This window comes from Caretta caretta, chromosome 3 (genome assembly GCF_965140235.1).
Source record: "Caretta caretta isolate rCarCar2 chromosome 3, rCarCar1.hap1, whole genome shotgun sequence".
NCBI lineage: Eukaryota > Metazoa > Chordata > Testudines > Cheloniidae > Caretta > Caretta caretta.
Genome location: NC_134208.1, coordinates 94,889,472 through 94,903,110, shown reverse-complemented (window position 1 = coordinate 94,903,110; position 13,639 = coordinate 94,889,472). Strand labels below are relative to the sequence as shown.

Sequence of the window (13,639 nt, the reverse complement as noted above, 5' to 3'; positions counted from 1 at the left end):
CAAATAGAGCTGGAGTACACAGCAAGCCCTTTGCCTGGTTGACAGAAGGCAACTGAGAGGAAAGGATAGCGGTCTGTGAACTCCGCCCTTTTGTATCCTTGCTGAGGCACATGAGGAGCTGCATGGTGTACACGCACTGCAGATACTGCTGTCCAAAAGACTCTGAACTTGAGTACACGGGGTGTTTGTGCACCATTAGTGGAATGTGTATGAACAATCACTCAAGGGGAAAAAAACTATCCTTGCTTACCTTCTAAATTTTGACTCTAGATAAACTTAAAGGACTTTTCAAATCCACTAGGTGGTGTAATTTGTCTTTTTCTGTTAAATATAGCTTTACAAATATTCATCAAAATTAATCTCTAAATGTAGGCAGGAATACGTAATTATACAAATTATGAAGCAAGAATCTTGTCGTACAAACAATAACCTTACAGAGGTGTATAGATTTATTAAGGCCAGAATGTAGTATGTCCTCCCTCCTCACTGAAGTTATGATTAATTAAAATAGCTACAGTCAGGAAAGGGGATCTGATTTCCAGAACATTCATAGAACCAAAGAGGGAATTCAGTAATTGCCTTGAGTCCCCTAACTCCAACCTAAACCTGAATTAAATTAAAGGGGGAGTCAGCTTTTATACCTTTTTTAAAAATGCCTGAAGGATCAGACTTCACTCTGTAGGACTTTATTCACCCATGCAAAAAGAAAATGGGCGCTAAGTAACCTGTATTGATACTTAAATGTTTCAGTAATTAATAATTAGAAGAAATTATTGAATCTGGGGTCTTTTTTTCTAGTCAGATAAAATTTGGACATTTCTATCAATTTCAAATATCAATTTTCCTATAAAGCTTTGAGCCTGTGAATTTGTGAATTTGTATTAGTTCCCTTCAGGATCTGGTATAAAAGAATGACCAGTGATGCCTTTGATTTACTAGTTCACTGTATATGGTTTATGGGGGGTGGTCCTGTGGGTCCTGCTTAACATTTAGACTCAGAAGCCACAAAAAAAGGAGAAAAAAACAAGTGGGGCTGAATTAAGCAGAACTGGCTATGAAAAAACATAGTTAACATCTCAGCTGCTATTGTCATTGCACCATCTGCCTATGTTTCCTCTTCATGTATATTTGCATAACATATTTTATCAGTGGAGAGTTCAGGTTGCTCAAGTGCATTTCCAAACAACAAAACCGCTAGAAAGTCAGGAAACTACCAATTAAGCTAGCATTCACATCCATGTCAACCTCAATTCACGTTTCTTACCATCTAAATACCAAGGTACTCAAACACACTCACAGAGTGCACAAGTAGCTCTCTTTATTTTATTTATTTATATCCTGATACATCTGAGATTACCTGTAGCAGATCAGTTGGATGGTAAGGCGTGTAAGGTTATTTTACTTCCATTAGAATGTAATCAGACTATTTGCTGGTATTCATTCTAAATGATTTATTCCACTTTAAAGGGGGTGGGGAGGGAAAACCACAGCTAGGCAGACAAAACATGGAAAATTTCAGGAAATATAATTTAAGAGAAATATTACATTAGAAATTTGGCATAAAAATGAGGTTAATATGGTGTTTCTACCGGTATTTCTATATTTTACACATGCTCAAAATATGAATGAAATGTTAATGCAACAATTAAGTTTGTGCACAAACTTTTTTTAAATTATGAAATACAAGTGGTCAAGTTATCAGAGAAATGTTATTTTGGACAGATTGTTCCTAACAGCAATGGGAAAATACTACAAAATATAATGTGGGTGAGTTTGCTTTCATAAGAGGGCCTTCATACTTGTATTTTCTTATTTTATTTTAAAAACACATCTTTTCTTTTGAATTAATGACACTGCCTCACTTTGAAGTGTAAATATATATCTTAATGCAAAGACATACAGTTTGGACAAACACCAGGAATCACAGCAATGCTTTTAAGAAGTCAGTCATGCTGCATTCTAGTGTGCAAAGGCCAGTATATGGGAAAGATGAATAGAAAGTGTGATCTAATGATCAAGCACATTCTAAACATTCATAGGAAGGAAGGAAAGGAACACTGTCAAAGTATGGAGCCTTGTTTACAGAGAATAAATTGAAAAAAAGCCAGACTAATTTCTCTTACCTTTTTTTCAAAGTCCATATTGCTAGAGTTGAGCATGTACGGACACCATTTAAAATTTAATGAGATTTCCTATTGTGCATATTCGATGACCTGCTCAAATGTTAATAACATTGAAAGATTTGTTTCAGAATGCGAACTTAGCAAAAGCAAGCATTCCTCATTGGAGGATCCTTACATGACAAGTCTAAGATATTTGATCTAAAAAGTTAACAATATTTTTTTCCTTACTATTTTTTTTTTAAATTTCTTCTTCATAACCAAGAACTGAAGGGATTTTCCCCTCAGACTTTCCAGAACAAATTTCACTTTTGGGTTGAGACAAAACATGAGCTGTTCTCCAACAGCAAAATCTATCTGTAAGTTAAGGCCTCATGAAAAACAAGGGGTTAATAATGGGAATAGTTTTGCAACCATAGCTGTAGCTTTGGCTACCCGTGAATAATATATGTATTAACCACAGTTCTCAAACTGTGGCCCTGTGCTCCCTGGAGAGCAAAAAATGACTTCTCATTTCCATATGTTGAATTGCATTAAAAGACATTTAAAATACTTGGATAATATTACTTTTTCATGCAAACAATAGCTGCAGCTGACTCAGGGAACCGGTGGTCTGTGCAATCACAAACCAGAGGAAAGGTTGTCCATGAGAAACTCTGTATTATGATACAGTCCACCCTATGAAAAAGTTTCAGAAGTCTTGTGATAGGTGCACATTTGCCTGTATTACATAGATGAATGTGTGTTCATATCTCATTAGTAACTTCCATTGATTTAAACATGATTTGTGTCTCTTCATTGTCAAAAAATCTGTTAATATAAATACGTATAAATCTGACATTACCACTAATATACACAGCTTTATAGGGAGAAAGATCCTCAAAGGCACTGAGGTGCCTCCCAGGGGTGTTAGTTTCCAAGCACCTTTGAGGATCTGAGCCTTAGGGTACCATCTACACTTGGAGCTGGGGGTATGATTCCCAGCTCGAGGAGACATACTCACATTAGCGCTGATTGAGCTAAGCCGCTAGAAATAACATGTAGCCATGGCAGCACTGGCGATGGGACAAGCTAGCTGACCCAAATATGTACCCATCCTAAGCATGTGCTCAGGGAAGCTAGCCCGTCCCGCCATTCACGCTGCTGCGACTACACTATTTTTAGCACGCTAGCTCAATTAGAGATAGCAGGAGTATATCTCCGTGAGCTGGGACCCACACCCCCCCGCTCCAAGTGTAGACATACCCTTAGTGCTGGATAGTCCTGTGTCCTTCAACTTTCAGTAAATATTTACGGATCACAAAGGTGTGTGTACTGATTGTGTGATAACTTGACTTACACACTTATACAAACATTGCTTTTAGCAGTGTTACAGATTATAATCTAAACAGCGTATATATCGCCCAAGTATTCAAACCAAGGTGCCTAAAGTTAGACACCTAAACCCATATTTACACACCTGAATAAAAATGGCTTGTTTTCATAGGTACTGAGCAACTGCAGTGCACATTTACTGTAATGGCTGTCAACAGGATCACTGAAAACTCAAGCCATTGTTATTAAGGTGTTTAACTTTAGACAAAGCAATTGGGAAATTATGGCCAATATATTTACCAAGAATAAAAGATGCCTCCCTGTAATTCACAGAGGATTGCCACAGGCTCCCACTTCAGCAGAATGGGGGAACAGATTCCTTAAAATACAGGCTACATAACAACATCCGTACCGATCACATTATACTTCCTCTCCACACTATCCCCGTTGGATACAATCTGTATAGAAAGATCGATCTAAATACTGCATTGCACATATCTGGCTGGTCTTGCAGTCCCCTTCACAGACAATGCTTTTGTCATAACTCACAATGAAATTATTGTAATATTGTTGAAACAGTTTGCTGTGTGGCACAGTGAATTGCTTTGCCATTTCATATAAATTTTCTGGCTTCAAGTCTTCAATACCGTATGTTTTGGTCAGGATGTATTCTAGTTTCCAGTTCGATTCATTTTTCATGTTGGCATCTGTGAGATTCAAGTAAAACTGCCAAAGGTCCTACACGTTTAAAAAAAAAGGGGGGGAGGCACAGTTGTATTGCTTGCTTCATTAAGTTTCTTGAATGATATATTGATTAGGAAGCTGTCACTGCTTATTATTCACAAATGAATAAAAGGTCATGCCCCACCCCAAGAGTTGGGCTCACACCATAAGCTGGCACTTGCATTGCAGTAATGGTGGGAGGAGGAAAGAGAACAGAGACACAAATGAGGTAGCTACGTTATTGGAGGTGCTTTCCTTCAAAGAAGAGGGTAAACCAAAGTCCCTTTTGCACATCTCTGGTGGGCTGGCCAAATGAATGTTAAAACCAGATCTAGGCTACATATAGGCAGAAAAGCATAGTAAGGGCTGAACTCACTTTTCCCCAGGCACCATTTGGTGGCATATGGATGGGTGGCCAGTGGAGGCCATGGGAAGAATGTAGGGAAATGAAGACTTGCAGGAACGAGGGTCATGTAAGAAATGGGCAGCAGATATGCACATAAGCTTTGCCATTGACTCCAGTGAGGCCAGGATTTCACCCTGAACCTTCTGGAAGTTCTCTGAAAGTGTTTTATACAGTGCCAGACTAAGTGCACCAAAGTTATGGTCTCTATCACCAAAGCTCACGTGTGTCTAAAGAGACACCTATCCATACGTGCCAGGATTTTACCTGCCTTTTCCACGGCTGAACACGGCTTTTTTCTGACTCTTATTCTGTGTTCTAGGGTTTACGCAGCAGAAAGAAAATGGGAAGTGGATCTTTCAGGCTCAGTAAAGGTTGCATAGTTCCTATTTGAAGATTTTTCCTTTCCTCCCCACACCCTTCTCCGCCTATCACTGAGGAGACAGAACCCAGCACCAATCTGGCAGCAGGACACCCAGTATGAAAAAGGCTTGAGCTATAGCTATTTTAATACTTAACACTAACACAATTCTTTTAATCTTCACATACCAACAAGCTATAATGAAGAGGATCGTATTGATACAGTCTGACTCCAGGATTGTTGGACTCTCTCTGCACCACACTTTTCACTGGTGTCACAGCAGGTGCTACAAACAAGGAATTTATTGGGTTTTCTGAAAAAAAAATTGGGAAATAATCATTCCCTTTAGGGTAAATGCTTTCAGAAATGCATTATTTACATTTGAGAACAAAGATGACAAGACCTAGGGTGCTTGGCTTAGGTACTTTAGGGACTTTTGCACAGGAGTAGCTATATCAGTGCAACCGCCCAGCATAGAGTTGCTGTGCTGGTACAAACCTAGATAAGTCTCACCCATATAAACTCCGCTTTACCTCAATGCAGGGCATCTACACTGGAGACTTGCACCAGAATAGCTACATTGGCACAACAATCCAGAATGTAGCAATGCCCGACGTATCCAGTGCATTTCTGTTGTTAGCCTGGTGACAGATATGGCAATTTCCTGCACCACCTCACTGAAGAGAGACAAAGTGGGTGAGATCATTTTTCTTTTATTGGACCAACTTCTGCGGTGAAAGGGAAGAGCTTTTGAGATTCACAGAGCTTTTCTTCAGGTCCTTATTGAATTAAGTCTATGTATCATTGTGGGCCAGGGATTGTATGCAATTCCATGGGGGATGGGAACAACAGTCCTCCAGGAACTATGAATAATGTGGGAGTGAGTAGGCAAATTTACTCAGGTTATAATACCTCCAGGGAGCTACCACCACCAAGAAAGATTCACATATACTGATTCAGACTGGATTCTCTAGAGAACCAACCATCAGAGAAAGGACTTTTGGATAAACAGCTTGAGTTTGAACTGTCCAAGGGAGACCCCAATCCTTCCTTTTATTTTTTTAATATATTTTCTCTATAATGCTTTTACCTTCAGAATAAATGTGCTTGCTTAGAAAGAGCTGGGTGTAACTTAACTGTAGGTAATTATGCTGCCTATAGCCTCTGAGGAGAAGGCAAAGCAGGCCTGCTCCAGCAGTCTGATTTGCTGGGGAACTCAGTTTAAGCAGGGAGCTGCGCAGCCTGGAAATACCCTGGTCAGGAAGGAGAGAGACACATCCAGTGTTCCTTCTAATTTTTCCCATGCACGTGCAGAATGAATTTTGTTACATGCACCAATATGGAGGCGATGTATTACACATCACCTCCATATTGTTGGTGCACATAACAAAATTAATGTGGTGGGGGTGGGGCCAAGGGATTCAGAGCGTGGGAGGAGGCTCAGGGCTAGGGCAGAGGCTTGGGATGCCGTGGGGTGAGGACTCCAGCTGCGGATGCAGGCTCTGAGTTGGGGCCGAGGATGAGGGGCTCAGGGCAGGGGCAGAGGGTTGTGGGGAGTGGGCTCTGGCTGGGGGTATAGGCTCTGAGGTGGGGCCGGGGCTGAGGGGTTTGGAGTGCAGGCTGCCTTGGGGCTACAGTGTGGAGAAAGGACTCCCCCTAGCTCTCTTTCCCTGAGCAGCACCTGGGCTGGGGGCGAAAGGAGAAGAGGCACCTCTCCCTGCAACAGCAGCTCTGGGTTGGGGCCGCAGGATAGGCGCTTCTCTGTGGGTTGGGCTGCAGCTGGGGAAGGGGTGCTTCTACCCCAGCAGATCCGGGGGAGGGGGGCTGGCTTAGGGCTGGTGGGGAGAGGTGCTTCTTCCCTGATCATGGCAGGTCCGGGGCTTGGCTGGGGCCGATGGGGAGAGGCGCCTCTCCCCACTGCAGCCTTGAGCGCCTGCACAGAGCTTAATAGGCTGCTGCATGGCCGCAAAGCTTCGAGGGAACTCAGGAGACGTCTCCACCCAAGAGAGCTGATAGCTGGGGAGCCAGAAGCCTGAGCGTGGGTGCCCTTGCTGAACCATGGAGGGGGAATTCAGGTACAGGTGCCCTGATCTGTGACAAGCCTCAACAAAGGACACAGATCAGAGCTATCTTCAACTTATGTCTTACATGCAGCTTCCTTCATGTTTTTTGCATTATCAGAAAGCCAGGAGCCTACAACAATTTGCCCTGAAGCTCACCTAACCAGACTCTGAGAGAAATCCCTGCTGGCATCTGTTATGTCTACCCTGCTCTTTACAGCAAGTCAAAGGGAGGATATTTGAGGACTTTCAGTAGCGAAAATACACAGGTACATGTATTTAGAGCATCTCTATGAAGAAAGTTAGATATTCCTTTATGCAGCCAACATAACAGTGTTGAAGGCCACAAGCGAGTAGGAGCTCTGAAAGCTGAAGAACGGTGCTGGAAAGCCAGCAGATTCTTCTGAAGGAGATAAAATGGACTCTGTATCTCAATACATGGATTTTGCCTGCAAATTCCAATTGAGCTTGAATTCAGCAAAGCTTTGTCAATAAACAAATGCCTGAAATGAGAACACACTCTGAAAAGAGCAAAGTCATAGTTAGCAAGATTAGACATGTAAGTGCCTATTTTTGTCAGAGGAACAAGACAATAAAACAGATTTTGAAGCAGAGTGACTTGCATAATGCAAACTGCAGTGACAAAGCAGCAAGGTTGGTCTGTCCCGCGTACTGAAATTTGGATGTGTAGTCAGTTAATTAAATGTGCAGCCAGCCCTGGGAACATCATCTGGGCAAAACACTGCCTTAACAGACATGGTAAGAACAAACTCTCTAAAGGTGGTTCTCTCACTTGGTGTGATTCCTTCTTATTGGGGTGTCAATGTGAAATTGGTCTATGTTAAGAGGACAGTGACTTAGAGTGCAGAGCTGATTCAATTAAGGGTTTTAGGATTGTTTTTAGAAATTCGTATAAAACCTATTATAAATGTGGAGTCAATTATGGTAAGTTTATAGATACTGTAACGAACTCAGGCACCGAAGTCACTGTTCTATGGTATAGATACAAATATTTAAGCAGCGATTTCTATTAGAAACAACATCCTTTGTAGCCACTCTGACTCTTAAAAATAAGTTATTTCAGAGCACAATGCAAAACCTTCAAAGCTAGGTGCTTATCCCAAAGAGAAATCACCTGATCAAGAAGATGGCACAAGCAGAGATTTCTTTTCCCAACCCCCGCCCCTTATCTTAATTAACTTTGAAGCAGCAGGGAACCCATGAGAGGGGTTCAATAATGATGCAGGAAACACAAAAAGCAGGACATGTTTCCTTGGCCTGAGAACATTCCCTTTGACATACATAACACACAATAGGAACTGGCCAGTGCAATTTGACCATGTCACTGAAAGAGAGGAGAGGAAAGACTAGTGATGCTTGTCTAGGAATTACTGGCGTTCATTAAAAGAGTGACACTTAGAAAGCCTCTTCTAATATCAGTAGAAAAGGAAAATGTGGACAGTCTGTCTTACAATACAATGTGAGGTTCTTCTGCTCAGTTCTCATTACAGGAATTTGGGGAGAACAGCATTTATACAGTGTTGTCGTAAGTGTTCAACAACCTTGATAAAAAATAAATAAATAGCATTTTCATCCCCATTTCTTTTTAAAAATAATTCACACCAGACTTTGACTGGCCCCAATATACACCAGAACATTCTTTTACTTGGAGCCAATCAGGAAAGGATGCAGCAAAGACACTTGTATTCTACAAACATCATTACCTTTCTCATCCAGAAGGATCATGATGCTATCTCTGTGAGTATGTCCAAAAAACTGTCCAGCAATAACATCACTATACTTGCGAAAAATCTTTACTAATCTCTCATTGTAATATCCTCTTATGGCAGTAATGTTCCTTGTGAAAGGCAGATATCCTACTGGCACATGTCCTATCACATATACCTAAAAATCAGATAAATACAACACAATTAGCATCCTCATATGAAGCAAACATTTTCAGCTTTAGCCTAGAACTGATTAACACTGAGTCTCATAATAATGCGGTCTTTGAAAGACTTTGTCAGTCTGACTACTGTAAGTTAGTTTTGTTATAAGCAAGCATGAGTAGTTAGTAACAGAGTGTAAAGTAATTATGAACCAATATTTAGTAACCTTACATCAGAAAATGAGCATAAGCAAATACATTTATTACAATATTAGGGAAGTGGCAACTCCTAAAACTAAAGCTACATACATTTCCCTTCTAAGCCTTTCTTTTTGAACATTCACAATTTTTCGAAAAATATTTGCCATGGTGACATTTTTTAGCATTGTTCTTTGGACTAGTGTGAATATTTTGGGAAAGGCTGTGCAAAAAAGATTTCAGTCATTTAGGAGACAAGGAGAGTGAAAAAAATATACTTGTTCCATTATTAACAAACAAAACAAAAAACTTTGTGCTGTTTTCTTGAACTGTTTTATGTTCCAAAATTGTTTGATATTTTATTGTAAGGTTTAAGAAATGGCATATGACTGTTTGATTAAATATTGTAGCCAATGTTTCCACATGGGGGACAAAACTGTATACACAATTTTAACTTTCATTTCCTTACTTCTGCATGCTTAGTAACCTGAACAACATTTTGTGTATGCAATAAGGACAGAGTTTGTGAAATATAAGACATGCTTTTCATGTGTATTATCTGCTAAAGGGAAAGAATGTAATATTTGTACTTCAAGTACATGTACAAACATACCCATGTTCTTTGGTACCATGTTACAGATGCAACTTTTCAACCAAGTTCCCATTTAAATAGCAGAGATGTCCTCTGCATCAAGTCTTGTAGTTTTGTGGATAATTCCATTTTGGATTTCCTGGGCTAGGAAAGTACTGTAATAGTCCTTATAATGCAGACATGATTCTGATCTCACTTTCACCAACACAAATCAGGAGTGAGGTCAGAGTTATAATGATATTAAACCTGTATAAGTAAGACTACAGTCAGGTCTCTTTTTTCTTTCCTATTGCTCACTACTGCATGTAGCGGGTAGCAAATATACATTTCTTAAAGCCTCTGCCCTGTCAAATCAATTGCAAATTCTAAAATAGCCCTGAAACTTGATTCACTTCTTTCTCTTTTCCTTTTGCTAGCTTTCTTTCAATTTACACAAATAGATATGATGGATACTACTACTGACATTGAGTTGATTCATTGTATTCTGCGTGTAATGCCTACCTTCTCCTTCTTTTGAAGAGAGATTTCTAGTGTGCTCTCCAACCACACTAACTGGTTGGCCGGGTCAGTTATATTCAGAGTCACATGGTTGGGACTGTAATATAGATTTGTGTTCAAACTGATTATCCTGAGTGGTTGAGGGCTAACACTGGATTGAAAGAGTTGGGTATAAAAGCCACCTGTGAAAACAAGATCAACAGAGGAAGAATGCTTTCAAAACACAAGTTTAACGTGAAAGGACTAAGCTGACAGTTATAATAGTAAGACTTCTATCAACCAGATTCTGAAATGTTTCCTCATATCGAGCAGCATCTTATTTCTCAAGTAATCTAGTTGATTTCACTGTATTCAATATCATTCAGAGGTGAGGAAAATGACACAGGGCATTTTTTAGGACCACTTCTACTTTTTGCCCTTTATTTGTCAATTTGCATGTGTGTATGAATTGGATAACTGCATAAGTGGTGCTAAATGCAACAATAATATCCTAGACATTTGGGGGGATTCTCATTAGCATTGTGTGAGTTCACTGATTTTCCTGTAGCTATAGGACGTCTGATTTCCAAAACAGAGATCCAATTAAAGAAAAATACAATGTTTTTTCCATCCATTCTGGCTCATGAAAGGAAGCCTACGTTGTGCAGTAGTGTGAAAAAATTAACCCACGACTCTGGCCAACCCTCTATAGCAGCGGTGGGCAAACTTTTTGGCCCAAGGGCCACATCAAGGTGTGAAACTGTATGGAGGGCCCAGTAGGGAAGGCTGTGCCTCCCCAAACAGCCTGGCCCCTGCCCCCTCCCACTTCCTGCCCCCTGACTGCCCCCCTCAAAACCCACAACCCATCCAAGCCCGCTGCTCCTTGTCCCCTGACCGCCCTCTCCCAGGACCCCCTCCCCTAACTTCCCCCTGGGATCCATCCCACCCCTTATCCAACCCCCCCTGCTCCCTGTCCCCTGATGGCCCCAACCCCTATTCAGCCCCCCACCCCCTGACAGGCCCCTCGGGGACTCCCACGCCTATCCAACCCCCCCTGCTCCCCATTCCCTGACCGCCCTGCCCCATCCAACCGCCCCGCCCCATCCAACCGCCCCCAGTCCGTCCCCTGACTGCCCCCCGGAACCTCCTACCCCTTATCCAACCCCCCTGCTCCCTGCCCCCTTACCCTTACCATGCCGCTCAGAGCGGCAGGAGCTCGCAGCCACTTTACTGTGCTCCTGGCAGGAGCGGTGGACCAGAGTGCGGGCGGCGCAGCGAGTTGAGGCTACCGGGGAGGGGGGTAGCCCTAGCCTCCCCAACCGGGAGCTCGAGGGCCGGGCAAGACAGTCCCATGGGCCATAGTTTGCCCACCTCTACTCTACAGCATACAGTAGAACCTCAGAGTTACGAACACCAGAGTTATGAACTAACCAGTCAACTACATACCTCATTTGGAACCAGAAGTATGCAATCACGCAGCAGCAGAGACCAAAAAAACAAAAAACAAAACCAAATACAGTACACTACTGTGTTAAACGTAAACTACTAAAAAAATAAAGGGAAAGCAGCATTCTTCTTCTGCATAGTAAAGTTTCAAAGCTGCAGTAAGTCAATGTTCAGTTGTAAACTTTTGAAAGGACAACCGTAACATTTTGTTCGGCATTGTGAACATTTCAGAGTTATGCTCCTAACTCTGAGGTTCTACTACAGATGTTGTGGAGCGGATCCCTTGGCTAGTATACCTCCACTGACTTCAATTAACACCATCTGAGGATCTGCCCCTGTGTGTGTTATTTTTCTCTTCTTGCTCTCTTCTTGCTTTCCCTTCTTGCTCTCAAGTCCTTCTTACCCAGTCTCTCCTATTCAGAATGCCAACCCCCAAATACTCCAGTTCAAATTAAACTTCCGAACTCACAGTGTTTGTGGGGGTTGGAAATTGAGTTGAGTTTGTCAGCCCGTTGGTTTAAAAAAAAAATCATTATTGTATCAGCCTACATCTGATTAAATTAGATACGGAACATTTTAATTAATTGTATAATCCCAGTGATTATTTACTAGCACCTCACTTTGCATAAAGGTGTTACTAGACCTTTGAAACTTTCTCTTTGAATTGCAAGTAGCCTCAAAGTAAACAAACAATTACTCTTCAATTTTTCTTTAAGTACGAGTGTAACTATGGCTTCCCATACCCTTCCTTGATAGTTATGCTCTTATTTTAGATTGTGAACTCTTCCATGAAGAGAGTGAGTCTCTTATGTTTGTACAAAGCTTACAACATTGTAAGTGCTACCCAAAGCAGGGAATTATTATTACACTAGAACAAGAATAAAGTCTCTCTACAGGATTAACTGTAGACAGGAATTGCTATATAGCAAAAACTCTTTTACCTCTGGAGAAACTGGGCCAGATGCTCCATTGCACTGATTCATCCTTGCAGTTTAGTGAAGTGGAGAGGGAAAATCTATAGAACTGTCAGTCCTCTCAACATTAGTTTTACAAAATGTAGCTACTATATTTTACCTTTCTTGAAGGTACTGATTGCCTCATCAGTTAGCCAAGGTTTCCAGAAATTTGCTACTGCACTGTAAACTTCATTGGCAGATACAGGCAGCTGATCCTGCCAAAAAACAGAACTTTCATCACTCTGACACACAAATTCATGGATTTTTAAAGCCAGAAGGGACCATCTGATCTGATCTCCTGGAAAACATAGGCCATAGAATCTCATCCAGTTACTTCTGTAGAGTAGTAAGGAGTGGGAGCTTAAGGTACTTTTCTGACTACAAGATATCACTGATGACCAGTGTAGCTCTGGAAATTCCTTTCACAGTAACAGAAAGATATGTGGTGCATGCAACAAAAAGATTTTTATGGCCCTACTTACATGCAAAGCCTAAAGATCCTTTGTCCACAGACCTTGAGACAAGAGATTCTACCCCAAGTGCTGACAAAGTTTAATTTTTTACATTTTATTTCAACAAATCTGAAAACCACCATAATGCTATTTTCCCCAGCCCTCTTTTGCTCCCAAGCTAAAAATGTAAACAGGTTTTTTTAGGGGAAAAAACTTTCCATCTTCTGTCTAAGTTTGGTGAGAGAGTTCTCATCTCATCTCATGCACGTGAGCATTGCTTGGGTCAGATGAAAGTGCAGGAGTCCTAGTTAAAGATGTTGATAAAACTTTTTCACATAAAAGTCAAAACCAAAACGTTTTGTGGAAACAAACATCCACCCCCTCCCCCCATTCCAGAATAGCCTAGTGGTTAGGGCACTCTCCAGGGCTGTCAGAGGTCCAGGTTCAAATAATCAGAACCAAACACCTGAATTTCAGTCAGAACTGAATGTGAAGTCTCTTTTCTATGGCATTTAACACCACTAGTAAATGAGTGCCAGAAAAATTTAAAGCAATAGGATTAGGGCTTAACAACTTGGTTGCACAAAAAATTTCAAAGTTTCAAAATTTGTTTTTCTTTTTGAGGCAGGATGAAAATGACACCTTTCTG

General features: G+C 41.2%; 1 protein-coding gene across 3 annotated transcripts in view; it reads right to left on the bottom strand.

The window, feature by feature from the left end:
* Positions 1-13,639, bottom strand: part of SMPDL3A (sphingomyelin phosphodiesterase acid like 3A) — a 46,132-nt gene that overhangs the window by 20,939 nt on the left and 11,554 nt on the right. For 2 of the 3 annotated variants that reach the window (XM_048844649.2, XM_048844650.2), the window contains exons 4-7: positions 12,657-12,753; positions 10,161-10,339; positions 8,706-8,886; positions 5,110-5,234 (exon numbers count right to left, since the gene is read on the bottom strand). In XM_048844649.2, the coding sequence (XP_048700606.2) occupies positions 5,110-5,234; positions 8,706-8,886; positions 10,161-10,339; positions 12,657-12,753 (582 nt within the window). Of the gene's footprint in view, positions 1-1,296; positions 4,173-5,109; positions 5,235-8,705; positions 8,887-10,160; positions 10,340-12,656; positions 12,754-13,639 lie in introns of those variants that run through there. The other variant, XM_048844648.2, reaches the window with a different exon arrangement.